General features: G+C 39.9%; 1 protein-coding gene across 39 annotated transcripts in view; it reads left to right on the top strand.

The window, feature by feature from the left end:
• Positions 1 to 21,396, top strand: part of LOC128688941 (titin-like) — a 297,841-nt gene that overhangs the window by 69,857 nt on the left and 206,588 nt on the right. For all 39 annotated transcript variants that reach the window (XM_070085579.1, XM_070085580.1, XM_070085586.1 and 36 more), the window contains 21 exons: positions 4,220 to 4,358; positions 4,624 to 4,736; positions 4,990 to 5,133; positions 5,523 to 5,662; positions 5,802 to 6,149; positions 6,389 to 6,557; positions 6,695 to 6,838; positions 7,097 to 7,200; positions 7,386 to 7,536; positions 8,393 to 8,536; positions 8,935 to 9,092; positions 9,519 to 9,615; positions 16,094 to 16,237; positions 16,517 to 16,732; positions 16,865 to 17,100; positions 17,261 to 17,386; positions 17,576 to 17,767; positions 18,153 to 18,257; positions 18,424 to 18,510; positions 18,629 to 18,805; positions 18,951 to 21,372. In XM_070085579.1, coding sequence (XP_069941680.1) covers positions 4,220 to 4,358; positions 4,624 to 4,736; positions 4,990 to 5,133; positions 5,523 to 5,662; positions 5,802 to 6,149; positions 6,389 to 6,557; positions 6,695 to 6,838; positions 7,097 to 7,200; positions 7,386 to 7,536; positions 8,393 to 8,536; positions 8,935 to 9,092; positions 9,519 to 9,615; positions 16,094 to 16,237; positions 16,517 to 16,732; positions 16,865 to 17,100; positions 17,261 to 17,386; positions 17,576 to 17,767; positions 18,153 to 18,257; positions 18,424 to 18,510; positions 18,629 to 18,805; positions 18,951 to 21,372 — 5,556 coding nt within the window. The remainder of the gene's footprint in view (positions 1 to 4,219; positions 4,359 to 4,623; positions 4,737 to 4,989; positions 5,134 to 5,522; positions 5,663 to 5,801; positions 6,150 to 6,388; positions 6,558 to 6,694; positions 6,839 to 7,096; positions 7,201 to 7,385; positions 7,537 to 8,392; positions 8,537 to 8,934; positions 9,093 to 9,518; positions 9,616 to 16,093; positions 16,238 to 16,516; positions 16,733 to 16,864; positions 17,101 to 17,260; positions 17,387 to 17,575; positions 17,768 to 18,152; positions 18,258 to 18,423; positions 18,511 to 18,628; positions 18,806 to 18,950; positions 21,373 to 21,396) is intronic.

The following is a 21,396-nucleotide window of genomic DNA, read 5'->3' as shown; positions in this document are numbered from 1 at the left end:
CTTAACCTAAACAATTAGATTTGCCATTGACATTCAACAACATAGTCTAATCTAACTGAAATGAACCTTTTGACATCAACACAACATAGTCTAATCTAACTGAAATGAACCTTTTGACATCATTAACCTTACCTACCTACTTAGATTATTCAAAAGGGGATAATAGCAATTTCTAGAGTTTACATAGTGAAAGTAAACTCAGTAAAGGGTAGACCATAGGAGACATAAGTTTATTAATGGCGCTAAAATAGGTTGTCAGATCCAGTTCAATGCTACCGTGTATTTACAAGCTAAATAATGAAGAGATTAGTCAAGCTGAATGCGAAAGAGATTTAGGAGTTCTGGTTAGCAGAAATTTAAATTCAAGACAACAGAGCATAAATGTTCCAAATAAAGTTGATAGCATTTTTTACTTCACATCAAGAAGCATAAATAATGGAAGTCTTCAACTTCATATAACTTTATTAAAGCCTTATTTAGGCTACGCTGCTTAGTTCTGGTGTCCATTTACAGAAATATATACGCTGAAAAATATACAGAAAATAATGACGAAGTTGACCCCATGTATCAAAAAATTTACCTACGAAGATAGGCTGAAGGCACTGACTTTTTAACTTGCATTCTCTGAAAAGACTGAGTTAGGGAGGAAAATGATTGAAGGAAAACAGGATAAAGGGATATAAATAATGTGCTGAAAACATTTAACCATGACAGGAATATCAACAGTGGATTCAAGATGGACAAATTTAGATTTAGAAAGAATATAGGGGAGTTCTGATTTAGCAATAGAACTGTAGAGGGAAAGCAACTCCTAGTTAATATCATTGGGGCGATAACTTAGGGTAGCTTTGAATATAGATTGGACAGATATATGTGTGGATGTGGTTAGGCACGAATTAGACGTGCCTAGCATGGGTCAGTAGGCCTACCGCAGTGTTTCCCCATTATATTGTTTTAATGAATGAACGAACTATAATGTTATCGGCATGACGTGACGTGTATCGTATTGTTTCAAAACAACAACAGTCATATCACTGCTTACCTCAGTTAAATAAGTTAATTTTATCGTGGTACGATTACCCCTAAATTTCAAGTAATAAACTATTGAAATAATGGATGATGTTAAGAATAAATTTTCTTGAAGCAGTGTATCAGTATATATTAGCTTATGAATGCTTATGATTTTGGGAACTTTTGAGTTTTAAACAGTGAATTGAAGAAATAACCTATGCCTATGCACGAGCATTTTCTTGTTATATATAGGGTGTTTGCAACCAAGTGACTCGAAAAACTGTGTCCTCATACTGGGCGTTAAACACGCCGTTTCATTGAATGACTGTTGAGTGTGATAACGCTATGAATTGTGGGACAAACATGTCACTAAAATCACATTTTGAAAAGCGCTTAAATCTGAAAAAGACCTTAAGTATTAGATGTATATTTAAATACAGATACATTGTGCTTATTTAGACGAGTGTGTGCCTTAGTTTATGCATACGTGTAATTACTCGTGATATAAATACTGGAACATGTTGAAAATAATGTGTAGCCTCTAACTATGCATACGATTAATTATTCCTGATATAAATATTAGAACAAGTTGTATATAGTGTGTAGCCTGTTTTAGAAAATAGCATTTATGCAAATAAGTAACATGGAAATACGCAAGGCTTTTGCAGCGATCATACATTAAACCTTACATATGACCTCTCACATGATGTAACATGCTGAGCGTGAGAATGTAGTGAAGATTTGGTCATATCTCATATCAGGTAAAATTTTATGACTGACATATTAGGCATAGTTTAAATTCCTCACAAATATTGTTCATTATACATGAATTTATATATATATATATATATATATATATATATATATATATATATATATATATATATATATATATATATATATATATATATATATATATATATATATATATATATATATATATATATATATATATATATATATATATATATGTATATATATATATATATATATATATATATATATATATATATATATATATATATATATATATATATATATATAATTAATGGCTTACACTTCCACATGTTATATTTTTTAAAAGTGAATTGTGTGTCCTACTTAAGAACACACACATACTGAAGTAAAGCTCCCGTATTCAGTGAGGTTACGTTCCTGGAGCACCTACAGTTATGGAAAGAGTCCGTCATCGTACTTTTTTTAATACCGACTTCCAAGAAATGAAAGCAAAACTGCAATCTTTATCGAATAATATGAGCCTACCAGTACTTAGATATAATAATGCGAGCCCACCACACATGCATACTAGATATAACTGGCTTTGGTTAAAATAAAATTTATTGAATTAGTTTAAAGTCGTCTTAGTTATTTTTCTACAATAATTGTCCTACTTTTTACAAAAAAAAAAATATGAACTCACCGGATATGTATACATGCAGCATATACAGAACATCAATGCGTATAAAAAAAATGACCAAAGCTTTTCCTAGCTTCAAAATTCTTCGTCTACAGAGTTTTATTAACGGGTATTTTTTGTTATCCCACTATAAGCATTATACCTCAACTGAATAATCAAGCATTTTTTTTAATTTATGATTACTGAGGGTCATTAAGGCTACAATATCACCTCCAGACCACCAGTTAATTATACTTGAATTCCAATTATAGTGATTAAAGTAAACTCACTGTATTATTATTATGTGAGCAAATCACCTGCAGGAGGCTTACAGGGCATTACCTGAATTATTACCTGCAAGTAATTTGAGTGAGGTAAGTGGGACTTTAGTTACAGCAGGTCGCTGAACTGTAACTCCCTCGTTGCCCACTCCCTCCCTCTCACAAAAAGCTAGACCTGACATTAAATTAATAATTATAATATTAAAACCAGCTACTCTGGTAAATTAAAGTTGTGGACTGTATGTAATTAGGCATGCTGGGTACACAAAATATAATTGGTATGAACACTCACCATCACCTGCCTAATACCTAGACCCTTATACTGGTCAGCTAGAGATCTCAATGCAAGGACTAATGGTGCACTTCCCAGTGGGTGATGTTCGCATCCCTTAACTTCCTCCATCCACACGTAATTCTTGCGGTCCTGCAACTTTCCTATCCCAATTCTTTAGCAGGGGACATTAACACGGGTTCCTAATTACAAATTAAGGCCAAAAACCCCCAATTAACCTTTGAGAACCCCCGATCACATTGCACAACTCGGTCCAGTCCTCACACATTAAATTCAGTATGGCGTCTCCTCTGGCATCACTCCGCAGCTCTTCTACACGACTCTCACTCGAAATTTCTCAAAGGGTCTAAATAGCATCACATTTTAATACATTATTATATTCATTTATATGTTCTACATTTAGGAAATTATGTAAAAAAAATTCCACACAAGGTATGTAAGCGACTGCAGCAGAGGTGTAATTATTAAATCTGCAATTCTTTAATCACAAACCAGTAAATAAGAGCCCACCGCACATACATAAAAATAGCATATACTACAAAATATCAATTCATTTAATAACAAAGGATAGAAAAAATCTTGACTTTAGCTTTAAAAATCGCAAGAATTTATATTTTTTATCAATTTCTCTTAGACATATATGAAACCTCATACATTAATAAAGTACAAATATAAAAATCAAGGCATTTGCTGGAAATGAAGCAGAGTTTTTTTTGTGGGGAGGCATTTAGCTTCTAAAATGTACAAATAATTACTTTCTAAATTCTTCACCATGCTTACCACACAAATATGAGCACACCAAGCATTCATAAAATGATCATATGCAAGTAATTACCACGTTCGATAGAAAAACATTGAAGGAAAAACAAATCAAAATTCAGTCTCACAACTGACAACACAGGTGAGCACAAAAGGGATGTAGCTCCGCGAGAGGTCATATCTGGTGCGGGTGACCCATCCTTTCCCTATAACAAAAGACGGTAGTGAATAATGAATTAGCGATTAGAGAGATACACGTGTGTGTGTGTGTGTGTGTGTGTGTAATTAATCAAATACTCTTGTGATTATCAACGATTTAGAAACAGTCATATTTGAAAAAATAAGTGACGTGGTCACTTCCTTAGAGATAAACAAATGGGAAGGAACATAGGAAACTCATGGTAAACGGGATATATGAAATAGGCTTTTATTTTATATTTTGAATAAACTGAGGGACTTACTGAGGTCCGCTCAACACAGGTACAGTTAGCATGCAGACCGAGACTCTGGATGAGCAGCGACTCAGGAAGATTCGCCAGCTGGAATCCATGGGCCAGCGCCCTGAAGAAGCCAAGGAACAGGTCTTCCAGAAGCCTGTGTTCACTACCCCGCTAACTAGGTTAGCTGAATATTATTATTATTAATATTGAGCATATTCTGATTTTCTCTTTTGTTTCTCTTATATATATATATATATATATATATATATATATATATATATATATATATATATATATATATATATATATATATATATATATATGGATAGTATCATCTCATACATATTAAGAATAATCTTGTCTTTCCTCTGTCTGCTGTCTCTGATTGAAAACAAAATTGCATGTATTTCAATCTTCATGGAAGGTAACGATGATTTCCCACAGCCTGGACAACCTAGTGGAGGGCGAGCGATGCCACCTAGAGTGCCGCCTCGAGCCTGTCAACGACCCCAACCTTAAGGTGGAGTGGTTCGTCAACGGCGTCGAAATCAAGGCCGGTTAGTCAATTATTATTATTATTATTATTATTATTATTATAGTTACAAGAAACGCAATGCATGAACTAACGTGTTAACGTGATGCAGTTGGTTTGATATCGATAGACACTATTCGAAATGTGCATATAAAAATGAATTCACATTTCATACGAAATTATTTGGATTAAAGGATGAGAATCACACTTGAGACTACATATGAGTAATTAATATGTGAACTAGAATCGTGTTTTGAACCGAGATACGTAACTTTCAGGACATCGATTCCGTACTACACACGACTTCGGGTATGTGGCACTGGACATCCTCTACACTTACGCTGAGGACTCCGGCACTTACCTCTGCAAGGCCACCAACAAAATGGGAGAAGCCGTCAACTCCTGCAACGTCAAAGTCTCAGGTCCGTACGCAGTAATGGTTTACTTATTTTTTGAACCATGAGGGAGGGTTTGCATCAAAATTTGCAGTCACTAGTAAGCGGTATTTTCTATTGGTTTTGTTGAACAAAAAAAATCTTGTGCTTTGATTTTGGGGAATGAGAATTAAAACAAATGACTAATAAATTTGTTTAATTTATTTTGTAAGGTCTGAAGATTTTTTTCAACCAGTTCGTTCTTAGTTGTGGGAATGTAAACTATTTGTGCGGAGTTTTCCTCTTAGCAGTTATAAGGTCTTCATGAACTTAATGTTTATAAAGACCGTATCAGCTTTGAGAGTGATGGAGTTGATGTGATACTGATGTGCTGAAAGTGTACAGAGGAAAATATTCATTACAACTCATGTATGCAGCACGGCGCTCCATCTACATGGACACACAGCATCCTACTGGCTGGGAGAAGATTCAGAGCCTAGAGCAGCGTGGTCACTACGAACGTATTGAGGTTGCTGAAGCTCCTATGCATCCCCCCAGGTTTACCTCAGAGCTCAGAGTACGTGTCAACATGGTACTTTAATTTTTTAGAGTTTTATTTTACTCACAAATATGTAAAATAATGTTTTGTCTTTCATAAATATACCCGGTATATAACTTAGAAAAATTATTAATTCAGAGGTATTGTCATTATTCAGGGCAACACCCTGCTGTCAGAGGGACAGCATGTTCACTTGGAAGGCCGTATCGAGCCTGTTCATGACCCAAGCATGCGTGTGGAGTGGTATCACGATGGTAAGGCCTTGCAGTCCGCTGCACGCTTCCACACCACGTTCGACTTCGGCTACGTGGCTTTGGATATTACTACCGTATACCCTGAAGACTCTGGCGATTACACCTGTCGTGCCTTCAACCACATGGGCGAGGCCACCTCCTCCATTTCCTTCAAGGTGGAGGGCAAGGAAGGCGTGATCTACGAGTCCGCTCGCCCTGAGGGTCTAGAGAAGATTCGTCAACTGGAAGACTCGACCCGTCTGACACGACAAGTGAGCTCTCACCTAAATTGACCTGTTCATGATATCGTCATATGAAGAAAGCATGCACACACACACACACACACACACACACACACACACACACACACACACACACACACAAAATATGAGATATGTAAACGCGTCACAGTTATTGATCATTAAAGGGATTATGTGCGACAGACTGCTTTTCATAGACTGAAGCTATAAGATGGGTTTCCGTGATCAACATTCCTCTTTTATAATTCCAGGTATCTGAAGATACACGCACCTTCCAACGTCCTGTCTTCACGCAACCTCTGCAGAACTTGGACAGCCTTTCTGAGGGCGAGACTGCTCACTTCGAGTGTCGACTTATTCCCGTCGGTGATCCTAAACTCAAGGTGGAATGGTTCAGGAATGAAAAACCCATTGAAACCAGTGAGTTTATTATATTCTTTGCTGCTGTCTGAGAATAATGGAAAGAGCTGAAAATTTTTCTCATTAGAGACGTCATATATGTAATTTTATTAAGAATAATGTGATTTGTAGTCATTAACATGAGACCTACATCTCAGGTTCCCGTATCAATCGCACCCACGACTTCGGGTATGTGGCCTTGGACATCAACGGCGTGCGTCCTGACGATGAGGGCATCTACATGTGTCGTGCCTATAACGATCTGGGTGAGGCAGTCACCACTGCCTCTATCAAAATCAAGTGTAAGTACTTCCTATATCTGCCATTCAATTAAGTTATGGCATTGAAAATTGGGTTGGGCAAATGTTTTGTTAGTGGGATGGATTGGGATGGCCTAGTATGGGCCAACAGGCCTGCTGCAGTGTTCCTCCTTTCTTATGTTCTTATGTAATTTCCAGCACTGTATGATAGGATATATTTCCTATCTTTTATTAAATGATATTAAATGATGTATAATTAATATAATACATAAATTATAATTAATATGTATTGTTTTACAGCACACGCTACCATCCAGCTAGACACTCAGCATCCAGAGGGCATGCGCAAGATCCAGGCTCTGGAAGAGCGCAAACCAGATGCACGCGGCGTTGAGGCAGAAAAAGTAATGTATCTTGGAAAAAAATCGAGAAATAATGGATTACAGTAGATTTCTTGAAAAAAATATCCACTTTTTTCATGTTTTTTGTGGTTATCATTACGTTTATGTATATAACTGTAATTATATGCACATATTCTTTACATGTTTGAGTATTATGATTAAAAATTTTCATGATTTTTTGCTGAAAGGTGTATGACAAGCCTGTGTTTACAACTGCTTTGACCGGGCCATCCCAAATCATGGAAGGACAGAATGCTCACTATGAATGCCGTGTTGTTCCCGTTGGAGATCCCAACATGAGGTACGAATGGTACTGCAACGGCGTCGAACTCAAGATGGGTAAGTTATGTTGTGTATCTTTATACGTATATGCTTCTAAACTGTTGTGTTCTGAGCACCTCTGCAAAAACAGTGATTATGAGTGAGTGAGGTGAAAGTGTTGAATGATGATGAAAGTATTTTCTTTTTGGGGATTTTCTTTCTTTTTGGGTCACCCTGCCTCGGTGGGAGACGGCCGACTTGTTAAAAAAATGAATGATTTCTTTGTTTAAGCTGTGCATATTGTGTTGACGCGGCATTATTATTGGGCTGGCCCCTAGCTGGTCAAAGGTGGGGACCTATCCGGGTTTGAGACTTGAACCAGAGCCAATTTTGTTTCCAAAGCACGGTCATTTTTTTTAATCAAGCCATTTCATGGTTATAAAAATCTTACTTCTAGTCACTAATTTAAAGTTTTGTTAGAACAAGAAGAGCAAAATGCACCCATCTTTATTTAATAATTCTTGTGTAATTATATTTACAGCCCTTATGAGAAATAGTTGTTAAAACTAGAACATAATTAATGCATCACTGCAGTTATTCAAAGAATACAGTATGTTGACATCAGCAAGGCATATCAAAGATAAAGTTGGGCAGATACTAAGTTCACTCACTATTTAGCGTGTACAAGCAACCCCTACCCGAGTTCACACCAGAAAGTGCAGAGAGGATTTGAAACTTGAACCTGGGAAAGTAAAGTGTGGGGATGCGGCATGGCTGACCAAAGATTGAGACTTAAATACGGGTCAGTCAGATGTGCGGATGCCGCATGGCTAAAGTTTTGAGACTATAGGATGCCTTGTTTTCACAGTTTGCGATGCTCACAAAAATGAAAACTGGTTTTCTATGCATATTATAATAAGTGTTCTGGATTTAGGTTCGAGGTTTACAACTACCCACGACTTCGGTTTCGTGACGTTGGACATTCTCAAGTGTGTACCAGAGGACTCAGGCGTGTACATGTGTAAAGCCTTCAACAAAGCCGGTGAAGCTGTGAGCTCCTGCACCACCAGGGTTGTTGGTGAGTACTCATTTCTGTGTATTTTTCTGTTCAAGAATTATTTTGAGACTAAAACTTAGGTAACAATGTGCTGTGCAGCTGCTACACAACAATAACATTAAACAGATGTAACAGGTTGAGTGTCTCAGCTATCGTCTTTTTATTATTTTTAATTTCCATCGTTTATATCAAGGTGTCTACTACAAATGCAATGTTTAGCATACAGTACAATACAATTTTTATTTCTTTTTTGCGGTACGATACAAATAATGTATTTCAGATGTAATAAAACATTGGTAGACACAAAAGACAGCCATTAGTATGCAATACATTTTTTGACTCGGCTAATACAAAACATTATTTGACTAAAATTTTATCACAAAAGGAAATTGCTCTATAAATACTTTACCATATTCTAGCCAAGGACAGTATCCTGGGTGATGCTCTTCATCCAGGCTGGGAAACCATCCGTCTGCGTGAAACTCAGTGGAACCGTGTACCTGAAACTCCCACTTCCCCTGAGCATCTGGAGCCACCTATGTTTACTAAGCACCTAGAGAGTCACGAGCGTCTCCAGGTTGGTACTGTCCTGGCGTGGTGCTCAACGCTTAATTTTTTGGAGTATTTTAAGGAATGGGAAAAATTAGACTGAATAATCATAGCAGGGGTATTTTTTTTTGTCATAGGAAAAATAGAAAAAATCAGTGCATCTTCAGGAATTGTTTACCATTTTTTTAAATTATATAAAAATAAGTGAGAGTTTACCCCAATTCCTATTTCAGGGATAAAAGTTTTCTTGATTGGTGTATATAGATAATACACAGCCTTAATAATAATGACCCTCGCGCAGTCGATAGGCTTAAGAATCTAACAATCCATTATTAGGACTAGGACTCTGCAGCACTAATTTTTGTCTTAAATTAGAAAAATATATTAGTAAATATTAGGAGCACAATAGACTACAATGTGATAAACTAATGGTAATATTGATGTATATCTACAGGAGGCGGGCAACGTACGCCTCGAGGCCCAAGTACAACCCGCTAATGACCCCAACCTCAGCATTGAGTGGTTCAAGAACGGCATTCAACTGGCCACCGGTAAGATGTTTCACACACCTGTTATGTAGATGATCATGAGTGGTTACTGTATTATCAGTCGGTTTTCTAAATCATTTACATCATACCTATTTGTATTACTTTTTTGTAACTATGCTTGTGTCCTGTTTGTGTTTACTCTATCATATTATTTAACAAATAAGTGTATAACAATTGATCTCAGAGTTGTATTAGCATTGTTCAAAATGTTTATATTAGTTGTCAAAAAGCTATATTTTTGGTTTATTTTGCATGAAATTTTAATTTATAATTAATATAATGTTTTGTTTCACTGGTTGTTAGCCAGTGAGTCTTGAAAAATACTGCATGCGGTTTTCTTAGAGTTAATGTTCGTATTATATATGTTGATTTAAGCAGGGCTTTAGGCCCTTCTCTGCCTTTGATCGAACCTGATTGCTTCTCATTCAACAAGACGTTGTATGGACCTCTGATAATAATTCTGTATGACCAGTAGCTACACATGTAATAATATAAATAAAGTATGATAGTTATAAATATATATTGTTGTTAGTTTGATCACAAAAATTATATTTAGCTTCTTCACGTCGGCAAGGCTTGTTATAGTTGGTCTACAACTCGAACATTTTTGAGTTGTTTGTATATAGATGACCCATTTACAGGTAGTATAAATTCAAGCAGGGAGAACCCCAGAAATAGTCAACAAGAAATGGTAATCAGTAAATTAAACTTTATCATTCAAAGCATTGCCTGAGACCAAGAACAATATTAGTCATTCCCTGGAATGGCTATTATTACAAGCTCAACAGAAATATCAAATATTTTATTAATTAACATTTGTGAAGCATTAAAGAACCACAGCATATTAATGACCGCCTTCATGGCCATCTCTAAGTCTGCCATCAGCGTTCATATATATATACGTGTGCTATGAAGGTGGTGGTGCTCACCTGATGATGGTGTTATTTAAAAACATGCTGTAAGGAGAATGGTTCTGTATATTGGAGAATTACAGCTGCCTGTGTTATTTCTTGGTAGATAGATTCTCTACTGTGTATTGATTAAATTAGATAACACAGCTCTGCTCTGGAATTAATATATATTTTGATCAGAAATTTTCAGAGGCATAAGTCGTAATTTCGTTATTAGGGGTTACTTGTACATAAATATAGGTTAACCAAACTTAAATTTGAATGACTAACGTTTAAATTTAGTCTCAGCTCAAATCATTTAGAAATTTACGCACTGTGCATCGTTGGAAAATACACTTGATCTATTGAAAACCGGTTGCACAGTTGCTTGGTGCTTGACGTTAAATAAATTGCAGGATTCGCAGGTGTCCTTGTCTTTTTAACTTCACTGTTTATTTAAATGTATTGTCCTGTATTTATATTAATCTTTGTGTGTTTGATGTTCTGTGAAGGTGCAGATTAATTATGAGACTGCATCTACACATTTTACTGATCAGATCTTGTCCTTTTTTATAGTTCAGGTGTGCATGGTAGATTAACATCTACATTAAATATTATTTTGGATATGTACATGAGAACTAAGAAGAAGAGAGCTAAGTACCAGAGAACCGAGACTCAGTATTCATCCAACCTCATTATTTCCTTCCTATTTTCACCAGGCGCCGGAGGAATTGTGGGCTCCTACAACGAAGGTATAATATTCTGTTTTCAGGTGGAGGGACAAAACATGTAGTGGATGTAGGTGTTGGATGTAGGTGCTATACATGTGTGAATGTAAGTACTGTACATTTGGTGGATATAGGTGATGTCTATGTGTGGTGGTGGATGTAGGTGCTGTACATGTGTGGTGGTAAGTGTAGGTGCTGTACATGTTTGGTGGTAAGTGTAGGTGCTGTACATGTGTGGTGGTGGATGTAGGTACTGTACATGTGTGGTGGTGGGTGTAGGTGCTGTACATGTGTGGTGGTGGGTGTAGGTGCTGTACATGTGTGGTGGTGGGTGTAGGTGCTGTACATGTGTGGTGGCGGATGTAGGTGCTGTCCATGTGTGGTGGTGGGTGTAGGTGCTGTACATGTGTGGTGGTGGATGTAGGTGCTGTACATGTGTGATGGTGGGTGTTGGTGCTGTCCATGTGTGGTGGTGGGTGTAGGTGCTGTACATGTGTGGTGGTGGATGTATGTGCTGTACATGTGTGTGGTGGTGGGTGTTGGTGCTGTCCATGTGTGGTGGTGGGTGTTGGTGCTGTACATGTGTGGTGGTGGATGTAGGTGCTGTACATGTGTGGTGGTGGGTGTAGGTGCTGTACATGTGTGGTGGTGGGTGTTGGTGCTGTCCATGTGTGGTGGTGGGTGTAGGTGCTGTACATGTGTGGTGGTGGGTGTTGGTGCTGTACATGTGTGGTGGTGGGTGTTGGTGCTGTCCATGTGTGGTGGTGGGTGTAGGTGCTGTCCATGTGTGGTGGTGGGTGTAGGTGCTGTACATGTGTGGTGGTGGGTGTTGGTGCTGTACATGTGTGGTGGTGGGTGTTGGTGCTGTACATGTGTGGTGGTGGGTGTAGGTGCTGTACATGTGTGGTGGTGGGTGTAGGTGCTGTACATGTGTGGTGGTGGATGTATGTGCTGTACATGTGTGTGGTGGTGGGTGTTGGTGCTGTACATGTGTGGTGGTGGGTGTTGGTGCTGTCCATGTGTGGTGGTGGGTGTTGGTGCTGTACATGTGTGGTGGTGGGTGTAGGTGCTGTACATGTGTGGTGGTGGGTGTTGGTGCTGGACATGTGTGGTGGTGGGTGTTGGTGCTGTACATGTGTGGTGGTGGATGTAGGTGCTGTACATGTGTGGTGGTGGATGTAGGTGCTGTACATGTGTGGTGGTGGGTGTAGGTGCTGTACATGTGTGGTGGTGGGTGTTGGTGCTGTACATGTGTGGTGGTGGATGTAGGTGCTGTACATGTGTGGTGGTGGGTGTAGGTGCTGTACATGTGTGGTGGTGGGTGTTGGTGCTGGACATGTGTGGTGGTGGGTGTTGGTGCTGTACATGTGTGGTGGTGGATGTAGGTGCTGTACATGTGTGGTGGTGGGTGTTGGTGCTGTACATGTGTGGCGGTGGGTGTTGGTGCTGTACATGTGTGGTGGTGGGTGTTGGTGCTGTACATGTGTGGTGGTGGGTGTAGGTGCTGTACATGTGTGGTGGTGGGTGTAGGTGCTGTACATGTGTGGCGGTGGGTGTTGGTGCTGTACATGTGTGGTGGTGGGTGTTGGTGCTGTACATGTGTGGTGGTGGGTGTAGGTGCTGTACATGTGTGGTGGTGGGTGTAGGTGCTGTACATGTGTGGTGGTGGGTGTAGGTGCTGTACATGTGTGGTGGTGGGTGTAGGTGCTGTACATGTGTGGTGGTGGGTGTAGGTGCTGTCCATGTGTGGTGGTGGGTGTAGGTGCTGTACATGTGTGGTGGTGGGTGTAGGTGCTGTACATGTGTGGTGGTGGGTGTAGGTGCTGTACATGTGTGGCGGTGGGTGTTGGTGCTGTACATGTGTGGTGGTGGGTGTTGGTGCTGTACATGTGTGGTGGTGGGTGTAGGTGCTGTACATGTGTGGTGGTGGGTGTAGGTGCTGTACATGTGTGGTGGTGGGTGTAGGTGCTGTACATGTGTGGTGGTGGGTATAGGTGCTGTACATGTGTGGTGGTGGGTGTAGGTGCTGTCCATGTGTGGTGGTGGGTGTAGGTGCTGTACATGTGTGGTGGTGGGTGTAGGTGCTGTACATGTGTGGTGGTGGGTGTAGGTGCTGTCCATGTGTGGTGGTGGGTGTAGGTGCTGTCCATGTGTGGTGGTGGGTGTTGGTGCTGTACATGTGTGGTGGTGGGTGTAGGTGCTGTACATGTGTGGTGGTGGGTGTAGGTGCTGTCCATGTGTGGTGGTGGGTGTTGGTGCTGTACATGTGTGGTGGTGGGTGTTGGTGCTGTACATGTGTGGTGGTGGGTGTAGGTGCTGTACATGTGTGGTGGTGGGTGTTGGTGCTGTACATGTGTGGTGGTGGGTGTAGGTGCTGTACATGTGTGGTGGTGGGTGTAGGTGCTGTACATGTGTGGTGGTGGGTGTTGGTGCTGTCCATGTGTGGTGGTGGGTGTAGGTGCTGTACATGTGTGGTGGTGGGTGTAGGTGCTGTACATGTGTGGTGGTGGGTGTAGGTGCTGTACATGTGTGGTGGTGGGTGTTGGTGCTATACAGCATGCAGTAACGAGTACATTTATAGATTCCAGTGGATCTTTTTTTATTTACATTGTATTGTGCAGCGATACTCTCAAGTAGACCAACTAGGTAAAGAACAAGACCTGAATCATTTATATATGCAGGTAATACTCCTAGTCTACTGGAATAAACATCTGAGTAGATATTTGATATTATGATATCTGCAGCAGAACTAGTCCATGAAATCGACTGACTACTTCATATCTGCAGCAAATCTAATAATAATAATAATAATAATAATAATCTTTATTTCTACAAGTACATGTGCAATATATAGAGGCATAGCTGACATTAATAACCTACTACTATATAGAAACTCCCTTGTTATGCAGAGCATTTGGGCAAATTAGGTAAATTTTGTCCCCAGGATGCGACCCACACCATTCGACTAACATCCAGGTACCTATTTTACTGATAGGTGAACAGGGACAGCAGGTATTTTAAGGAAACACGTCCTAATGTTTCCACCCGTACAGGGAATCGAATCACGGACCTCAGTGTGTGAGCTGAGCGCGCTAGCAATCGAGCTATGTGATATCTTCAACAGACCTGCTCCATGGAACAGATTGACGTAGGGATATCTACAGTTAGAGAAGGTTGTTAGCGATATAGAAGATACGATTTATTAACACATGTGTTCTGATCTTGTTTGTGGGATAAAAAAAATGAATTTAATTATATATGTGGATGGATTTTCCCCTGGCAACAAACAGAAAATCATATACGCAAATGATTTCAGTTAAGCTTCGAAAGGATGTAGTTAAAGCTGTAAATTATTTTGTAGCTGCTGAGACACAATCCAGGGACAAAATTGACAAATACACACGCACAAGCACGTGCTTATGTTTAGTGTGGAAAACTTGATTCTGTAAGTATACCTGGGCTCTGGTGGCCTGGTGGTTAACGCTCTCGCTTCACACGGTGAGGGCCTGGGTTCGATTCCCAGCCAGAGTAGAAACATTGGACGTGTTTCTTTCCACCTGTTGTCTATGTTCCCCATCAGTAAAATGGGTACCTGGGTGTTAGTCGACTGGTGTGGGTCGCATCCTGGGACACTGACCTAAGGAGGCCTGGTCACAGACCGGGCCGCGGGGGCATTGACCCCCGGAACTCTCTCCAGGTAATCTCCAGGTAATCCAGGTATCATACTAGAACTCCGCAAGAAAAGTGACGAGCAGATAATTATCTGATTGTCTTTATTGATTAGACGATTAATTTCCTCTGAATCAGATAACTAATTCAGTAGTCGCCATTTTTCCAAGATATTCAGTATCTCAGGATCTTTTGCACGTAGAAAGTTAATTCTATTATTAAAACACATTGCAAGGACTTTACGATAAGTTAATTGCCATTCATTCATATACTCTGATATGTTTGACAAACTATACTGCATTTTTTTCAGTTTCTGTCTTGTACCAAAACTTGGTCCTGAATAAAGTTCCGGGAAAGAAAGGAGTTTTTATTTTCTAAAAAATAAATAAATAAATAAACAAGACAAGTTTTATATAGTTTATTCAGTTAAATTCTTGAATAAGTTGATAAGTGATGCAATAGCTTGCACGTGAGTTGTACCATTGTCTTTAGGATTGGTTATAATATTTTTTTACAGGATGTATTAGATGCATCATACACAGCTCCGAATCCGTACAACATTTATTACCGAGCTCTGAGTTTCGGTATTAGGTTTTTGTTTTTCTCAGCAGCTTGTGAGAGTGTAGCTCGAAACTCGTTTTCATATTTTGACTGCAGTACTTTTCTCACTTCAGTGATATCTGTAATGGTATAATGGGAAAACATTAACATACGAATATGTTGACATATATCGGTTCTTTTCTGTTACAAATCGTTAAAAAGTATAATAAAAGACTGCGCCAGTCAATAAGATAAAGAATTTCAGAAGCTATGTTTGTTCACCAGGGTTAACATTGTACGAAGCACATATCCCGGAGTTAGGCATTTTGGAAAACAGGGGTTACGTAACATTTTTTGGTGGGGCTTTCGTCCTGTAATAAAAAAATTAATTGTCTGTACCTTAAAAATTCTTGCAAGAATATTATAGATCGTGGCTTATTAATTCTTGAATATATCTTTGATATAAAAAACTAAGACCATAAACCAATATAATAATATTTATACAGAAAATAATCTTCTTTCATAATATAATAATAATTTAAAATTGAAAATAAAACTATAATACATAAATAAGCTAAAAGGCAAAAATTCAGTAAACTTTTACCTTCTTATTTTATTATACACTGTTATAAATGATATAATTTTCTCCTTTAGGCACACGTGTTCGCAGCACTTTCGACTTCGGTCACGTGACTCTAGAGATCTCTGGCCTCCGTGAGAACGACTCTGGTATTTACACCTGTAAGGCTGTCAACCGAGTGGGTGAAGCCGTCTCTACCTGCAACATCAAGGTCTTCGGTCAGTGTAGCCATTATTATATATTTTTGTCATTTTAAATAATGCAGCTCGTGCATTAACAATCTAGACTTCTGAAGAATAACAGTCACAATATTGTAGCTGAAGCAAATCATAACTAATACACAGTTTGGAAACAGATGACGTTGATAATAGTCGACGAAAGAACGAAACGTATTGTCTCATCTTCCAGTTTGTGGGTTAGCTATGAATCTGCTCTCTGTTAAGAGGGCTCGCTGCCTCGACTCTTTAAGCTTAATTAGTGATTCGTTATCCCCATAGATCGTGACTGGCTCATTGGTGAGTCAGTGCATCCTGAAGCTCTATCAAAGATTGCTCAGTTGGAAAAACCACCAGAGGGTCCTGGCTCCCCCGAGGAACCTACCTTCGACGTGCCTGTCTTCATCTCCCACCTCAACAATGTGGAGTGCCGTGAGGGTGACAATGCGCACTTCGAGTGCAGGGTCGAACCTTCCCGAGACCCCACCATGAAAATTGGTACGTGAAATTTTAATGTCATTTATAAATCTTAATGTACAGTGTTTTCATTGAATACAAAGAACTCAATTATGTGAAAAATCTTGCAACCGACTTGTATAGTAATACATCCTACTCTTGAATTGTATACAGAATGGTTTATCAATGGGAAGCCTATGCAGGCTGCGGCTCGATATGCATCCACTTATGACTTCGGATTTGTGTCCCTGGACTGCACCCATTGTTACGCCGAGGACTCCGGTATCTACATGTGCCGTGCCACCAATTCAAAGGGTTCAGCCTCCACCACTGGCACACTGAAGTGCCTAAGCAAGGCCAATCTCTACTTCGACACCCAGCACCCGCAGGGCAGAGCTGGCCTTGAGAAGGTAAGGTCAAGTCTCCAGATTTATATATACGTATGTACTTATTTTGGACAGTGTTTAAAGAGAATAAACTAATATTGTTTATTTTGTTGTTAACCCGGATGCATCATTAAACATTTATTTGTTTTAGAAACTTGTCATTGACAAGAGTTGTTTACCACAGGTGGAAGAAGCTGAGCGTGCCTACTGGGCCAAATACCAGAGGCAGATGTCTGAACGGGAAGTCACCTACCCGAAGCCCTTCTTTGTCAGGCCTCTGCAGACCAATTTCTCTCTCAATGAGAACCAGGTTAGTTTGTCTTTACCGCTGTGTAGTATATTGTTCATCACACACTGATAGTAATATCATGAAAAATATAAATGCTATATACAGAATAGAAATTCGAGTTGTGGTTTTACATTCAGACAAATTTTAAACTTTAATCATAAATATTTCTTATGAAAAAAAAAAATAAAAACCAATATCTTCAAAACACAGGCTCTGCATATGGAGGCAAACGTTGAGCCCAAGCAAGACCCAGATCTTAAGATTGAGTGGTTCTTGAACGGCAAGGTCCTAGAACAGGCCTCACGCTTCAAGACTAGCTACGACTTCGGCCTTGTCACCCTCGACCTTAACGATGCTTATGAACGTGACCAGGGTATATACACCTGCCGTGCCTTCAATAAGGTTAGTGATTAAACGTGTTACATAAATCGAAATTAAACACAGTAACTATAAATATTATATAGCTCCTGTTAGATCTCACAGATTCAACAATTATTGCACAATGTTCCACAGTTTTTAAATAAATGCTCAACTTATTGATAAAGAGAAGACAACATTTAGTGAAAAAACTTTAACCATATGAAAACCCTTAATGTTTTACCAATAGTTTTTGATATTTTTTTAATCGTGGGGAAGAGCGAAACCTGGAAAATTGGAAGCAGTTAGGTTCGATCCAAGGAAGGAAAGGATAAGTTCAACTCCTTGGATCAAAAGCCCCTCACCGGCATCAAGGCACCTCCTTCGAGAGGACAGTTTATGATAATATCCTTACCTTCTTGTGTTGCAGGCTGGAGAGGCATACTGCACATCTACAGTTGTGGTGGGCAGCAAGGAGGCGCTCATCGAGAGCACTCAGCACCCTGCTGGAGAGGCTGGTCTTGAAGCCATCCAGGTTAGTTTTACACTGTTTGCTTTTATAAAACCTTTGTAGAAGATACAGCTGATTTGATAAGATTTTGGTCTTGTTATAATCAGTGCTATTGCAGCGAATTTTCCCCATGTTTTATTAAGTTTCGAATATATAGGTAAAAAGTTAATCCATTAATTCTTATTACTAGCGCATGGAGGAGAAGAACCTGCGTCGCGCTGATCGTGAGTTACCAGATGAAGAAGGTCACCCACCGGTCTTCACTACACCATTCAAGGTAAACCTCTACATCTCATATCTTTACACATTTTTTACACCATTCGTACATACATATTTATTAGTGAATTTACTAGGCTTACAGAAAAATGCAAATTAACATATTGTATTTTTTAAAGGATTTGAGTAACTTGGAAGAGGGCGAGATTGCTCACTTCGAGGCGATGCTTACTCCTGTGGGTGATCAATCCATGAGAGTAGAATGGTTCTTCAATGGGGAGCCTCTCAAAGCCTCCCACAGAGTCCGAACTGTTTATGCTTTCGGAATGGTTGTACTCGAGATCCTAGGAACGAAGGTCAGTTAGTTTCGACTGACTGTATGCTTTAAGTTAACACTTACTGTTATAAGATTTAGCACTTTCTGTCATACCTGAGTTTGATATATAAACTAAATACTAATTCATTAAATTTTTAACTTTAAAATATATATCTTAATTTTAGATCTCAGATAGTGGAGAATACACTTGCCGTGCATCTAACAAGTGGGGAAAAGCAGAATGCTCCGTCACCCTGGAATGTGTTGACCGCGCCCATGGACAACCCCCGAAGTTCACCACTCACATTCAGAGCTTGGAAGGCCTTAAGGATGGCGATTCTGCTCACTTTGAGTGTACTCTAATTCCTATTGGTGATCCTAAGATGAAGGTAGAATGGTTCCACAATGGCGAACCTTTACGTAATGCTACTCGTATCAAAACTGTCAGTGACTTTGGCTTTGTAGTCCTGGACATTGCCTATTTACAAAATCATGATGCTGGAGAATGGTTATGTAAGGCTTCTAACAAATATGGTGAAGACACAACTAAAGCATACCTTAACTGTTTCGGAATGGGAGGTGTTTACACTGAATCACTACAGCCCGCGTCTCTTGATAAGATTGCTGCTCTAGAGGGTCACAAGACAACACTTAAGGCTCCTACATCGCCTTCAGCAGCTGAGCCACCTAAATTCATAACACAGATTACCAACGTTGAGAGACTGGTAGAAGGCCAGAGTGCCCACTTTGAAGCTCGTCTGAAGCCCGTAAACGATCCCAACCTTGTTGTGGAATGGTATAAAAATGGTAAGAAACTTCCTTCTGGTCACCGTTATAGGACCTTCCATGACTTTGGCATTGTTATTCTTGACATTCTTTATTGCTATGAGGAAGATTCAGGTGAGTACGAGGCCCGGGCAGTTAACAAACTTGGTGAAGATAAGACCACAGCCACCCTCAAGTGTCAGAGCAAAACAAATCTTATTCTGACACCTCAAGTTCCTAAAGGAATGGAAGGAGGTTTACAGAAACTTCAGACACTGGAGGACTCTGCCTGGATGCGTCGTGACTCTGTCACATCTGAGAGGGTTGGAATGGCACCCAAGTTCACTGTTCCCCTTAGCAACATTGATAGCATGAAGGAAGGAGAAAACGCTCACTTTGAAGCTCGTCTTGTGCCCACAGATGATCCTCGGCTTAAGGTGGAATGGTACTGGAATGGCAAGCCAATGAAATATAGTTCTCGCATTCGCCAGTTCTGCGATTTTGGCTTTGTTATTATGGAAATATCTCCTATCTACCCTGAAGATTCTGGTGAGTATATGTGTCGAGCATATAATGACTATGGTGAAGCTGTCACTAAAGCTACACTCAAATGTGAAGGCAAGCGTTCTATCATACTAGAGAGTCAACTACCTAAGTCGATGCAGAAGGGTATGGAAAGAATTGCTGAACTCGAGGGTCTTATGATTAAGACTCCTGATTTGGGAACGCCTACCGATGTTGGACAGGCACCTCAGTTCATCACACAGCCTCAGGACGCGTCTATTCAAGAAAATTGTCTTGCGCACTTTGAGTGTCGTCTAATGCCAGTTAACGATCCTAACCTTCGTGTTGAGTGGTACCACAATGGTCGTCCACTGAGTGCTGGCTCACGAATAAAAACCATCAATGACTTTGGTTATGTCATCCTCGAGATGGCTAACTGTTATGGTAAGGATGCTGGTACTTACACATGCCGAGCAGTTAACAAGCATGGAGAAGCATCTGTGGAGTGCAAATTGGTTGTCTCCAGCAAGAGCAGCATTATTTTGGACCCACAAGCAACTATGAAATTCAAGGATTGCACTCAATCTATTCAGAAGCTAGAAGATAGCATGTACAAGAAGGAGGTCGTTACCCAAGAAGAAGAAAAGCCTTGCCCACCACGCTTTGTCACCAATCTCGAGGATATCAGCGATTTAGTTGAAGGTCAGCCCGCTCACTTTGACTGTAGAGTGGAACCTGTGGGTGATCCCACCATGCGCATCGAATGGTTCCACAATGGCATGCCACTTGCAGCTGGGTCACGTGTACACATGATGGATGACTTCGGTTTTGTTGTGCTCGACCTGGAATGGACATTCGCACGCGACACTGGCGAATATATATGTCGTGCCACCAACAAATGGGGCCAAGCTACTACTAAGGCCATGCTCAATGTCCGCTTTAAGCATGGCGTTGATCTCAGCACACAGCTCCCACAGGGCATGACTGCTGAAAAGCTGAAGGAACTTGAACGTGGTCCTCTCACTGAGAAATTTGAAAGTGATGTAGAAATGATGCCTCCCAAGTTTACTCTTCCAATTAAGAACCAGAGTTTACAGGAGGGCGAGCGTGCGTTCTTTGAAGCACGAGTTGAGCCTCGCACTGATCCTTATCTGCGCGTTGAATGGTATTTCAATGGTAAACCTCTACAGTCTGGTCATCGCTTCAGGACAAGCTTCGAGATGGGTCACGTGACGCTGGAGCTACTTCACACCTACCCTGAAGACTCTGGTGAATACGTTTGCCGAGCTTATAACAAACTTGGAGAAGACTTCACAAGGGCCACACTAAAATCTAAAGGTTAGTTTGTTTTTTGTTGTTGTG

This window comes from Cherax quadricarinatus, chromosome 16, assembly GCF_038502225.1.
Source record: "Cherax quadricarinatus isolate ZL_2023a chromosome 16, ASM3850222v1, whole genome shotgun sequence".
In the NCBI taxonomy this organism is placed as follows: domain Eukaryota; kingdom Metazoa; phylum Arthropoda; class Malacostraca; order Decapoda; family Parastacidae; genus Cherax; species Cherax quadricarinatus.
Note: the sequence above shows the minus strand (reverse complement) of the source record. Positions and strands in the feature narration are given on the sequence as shown.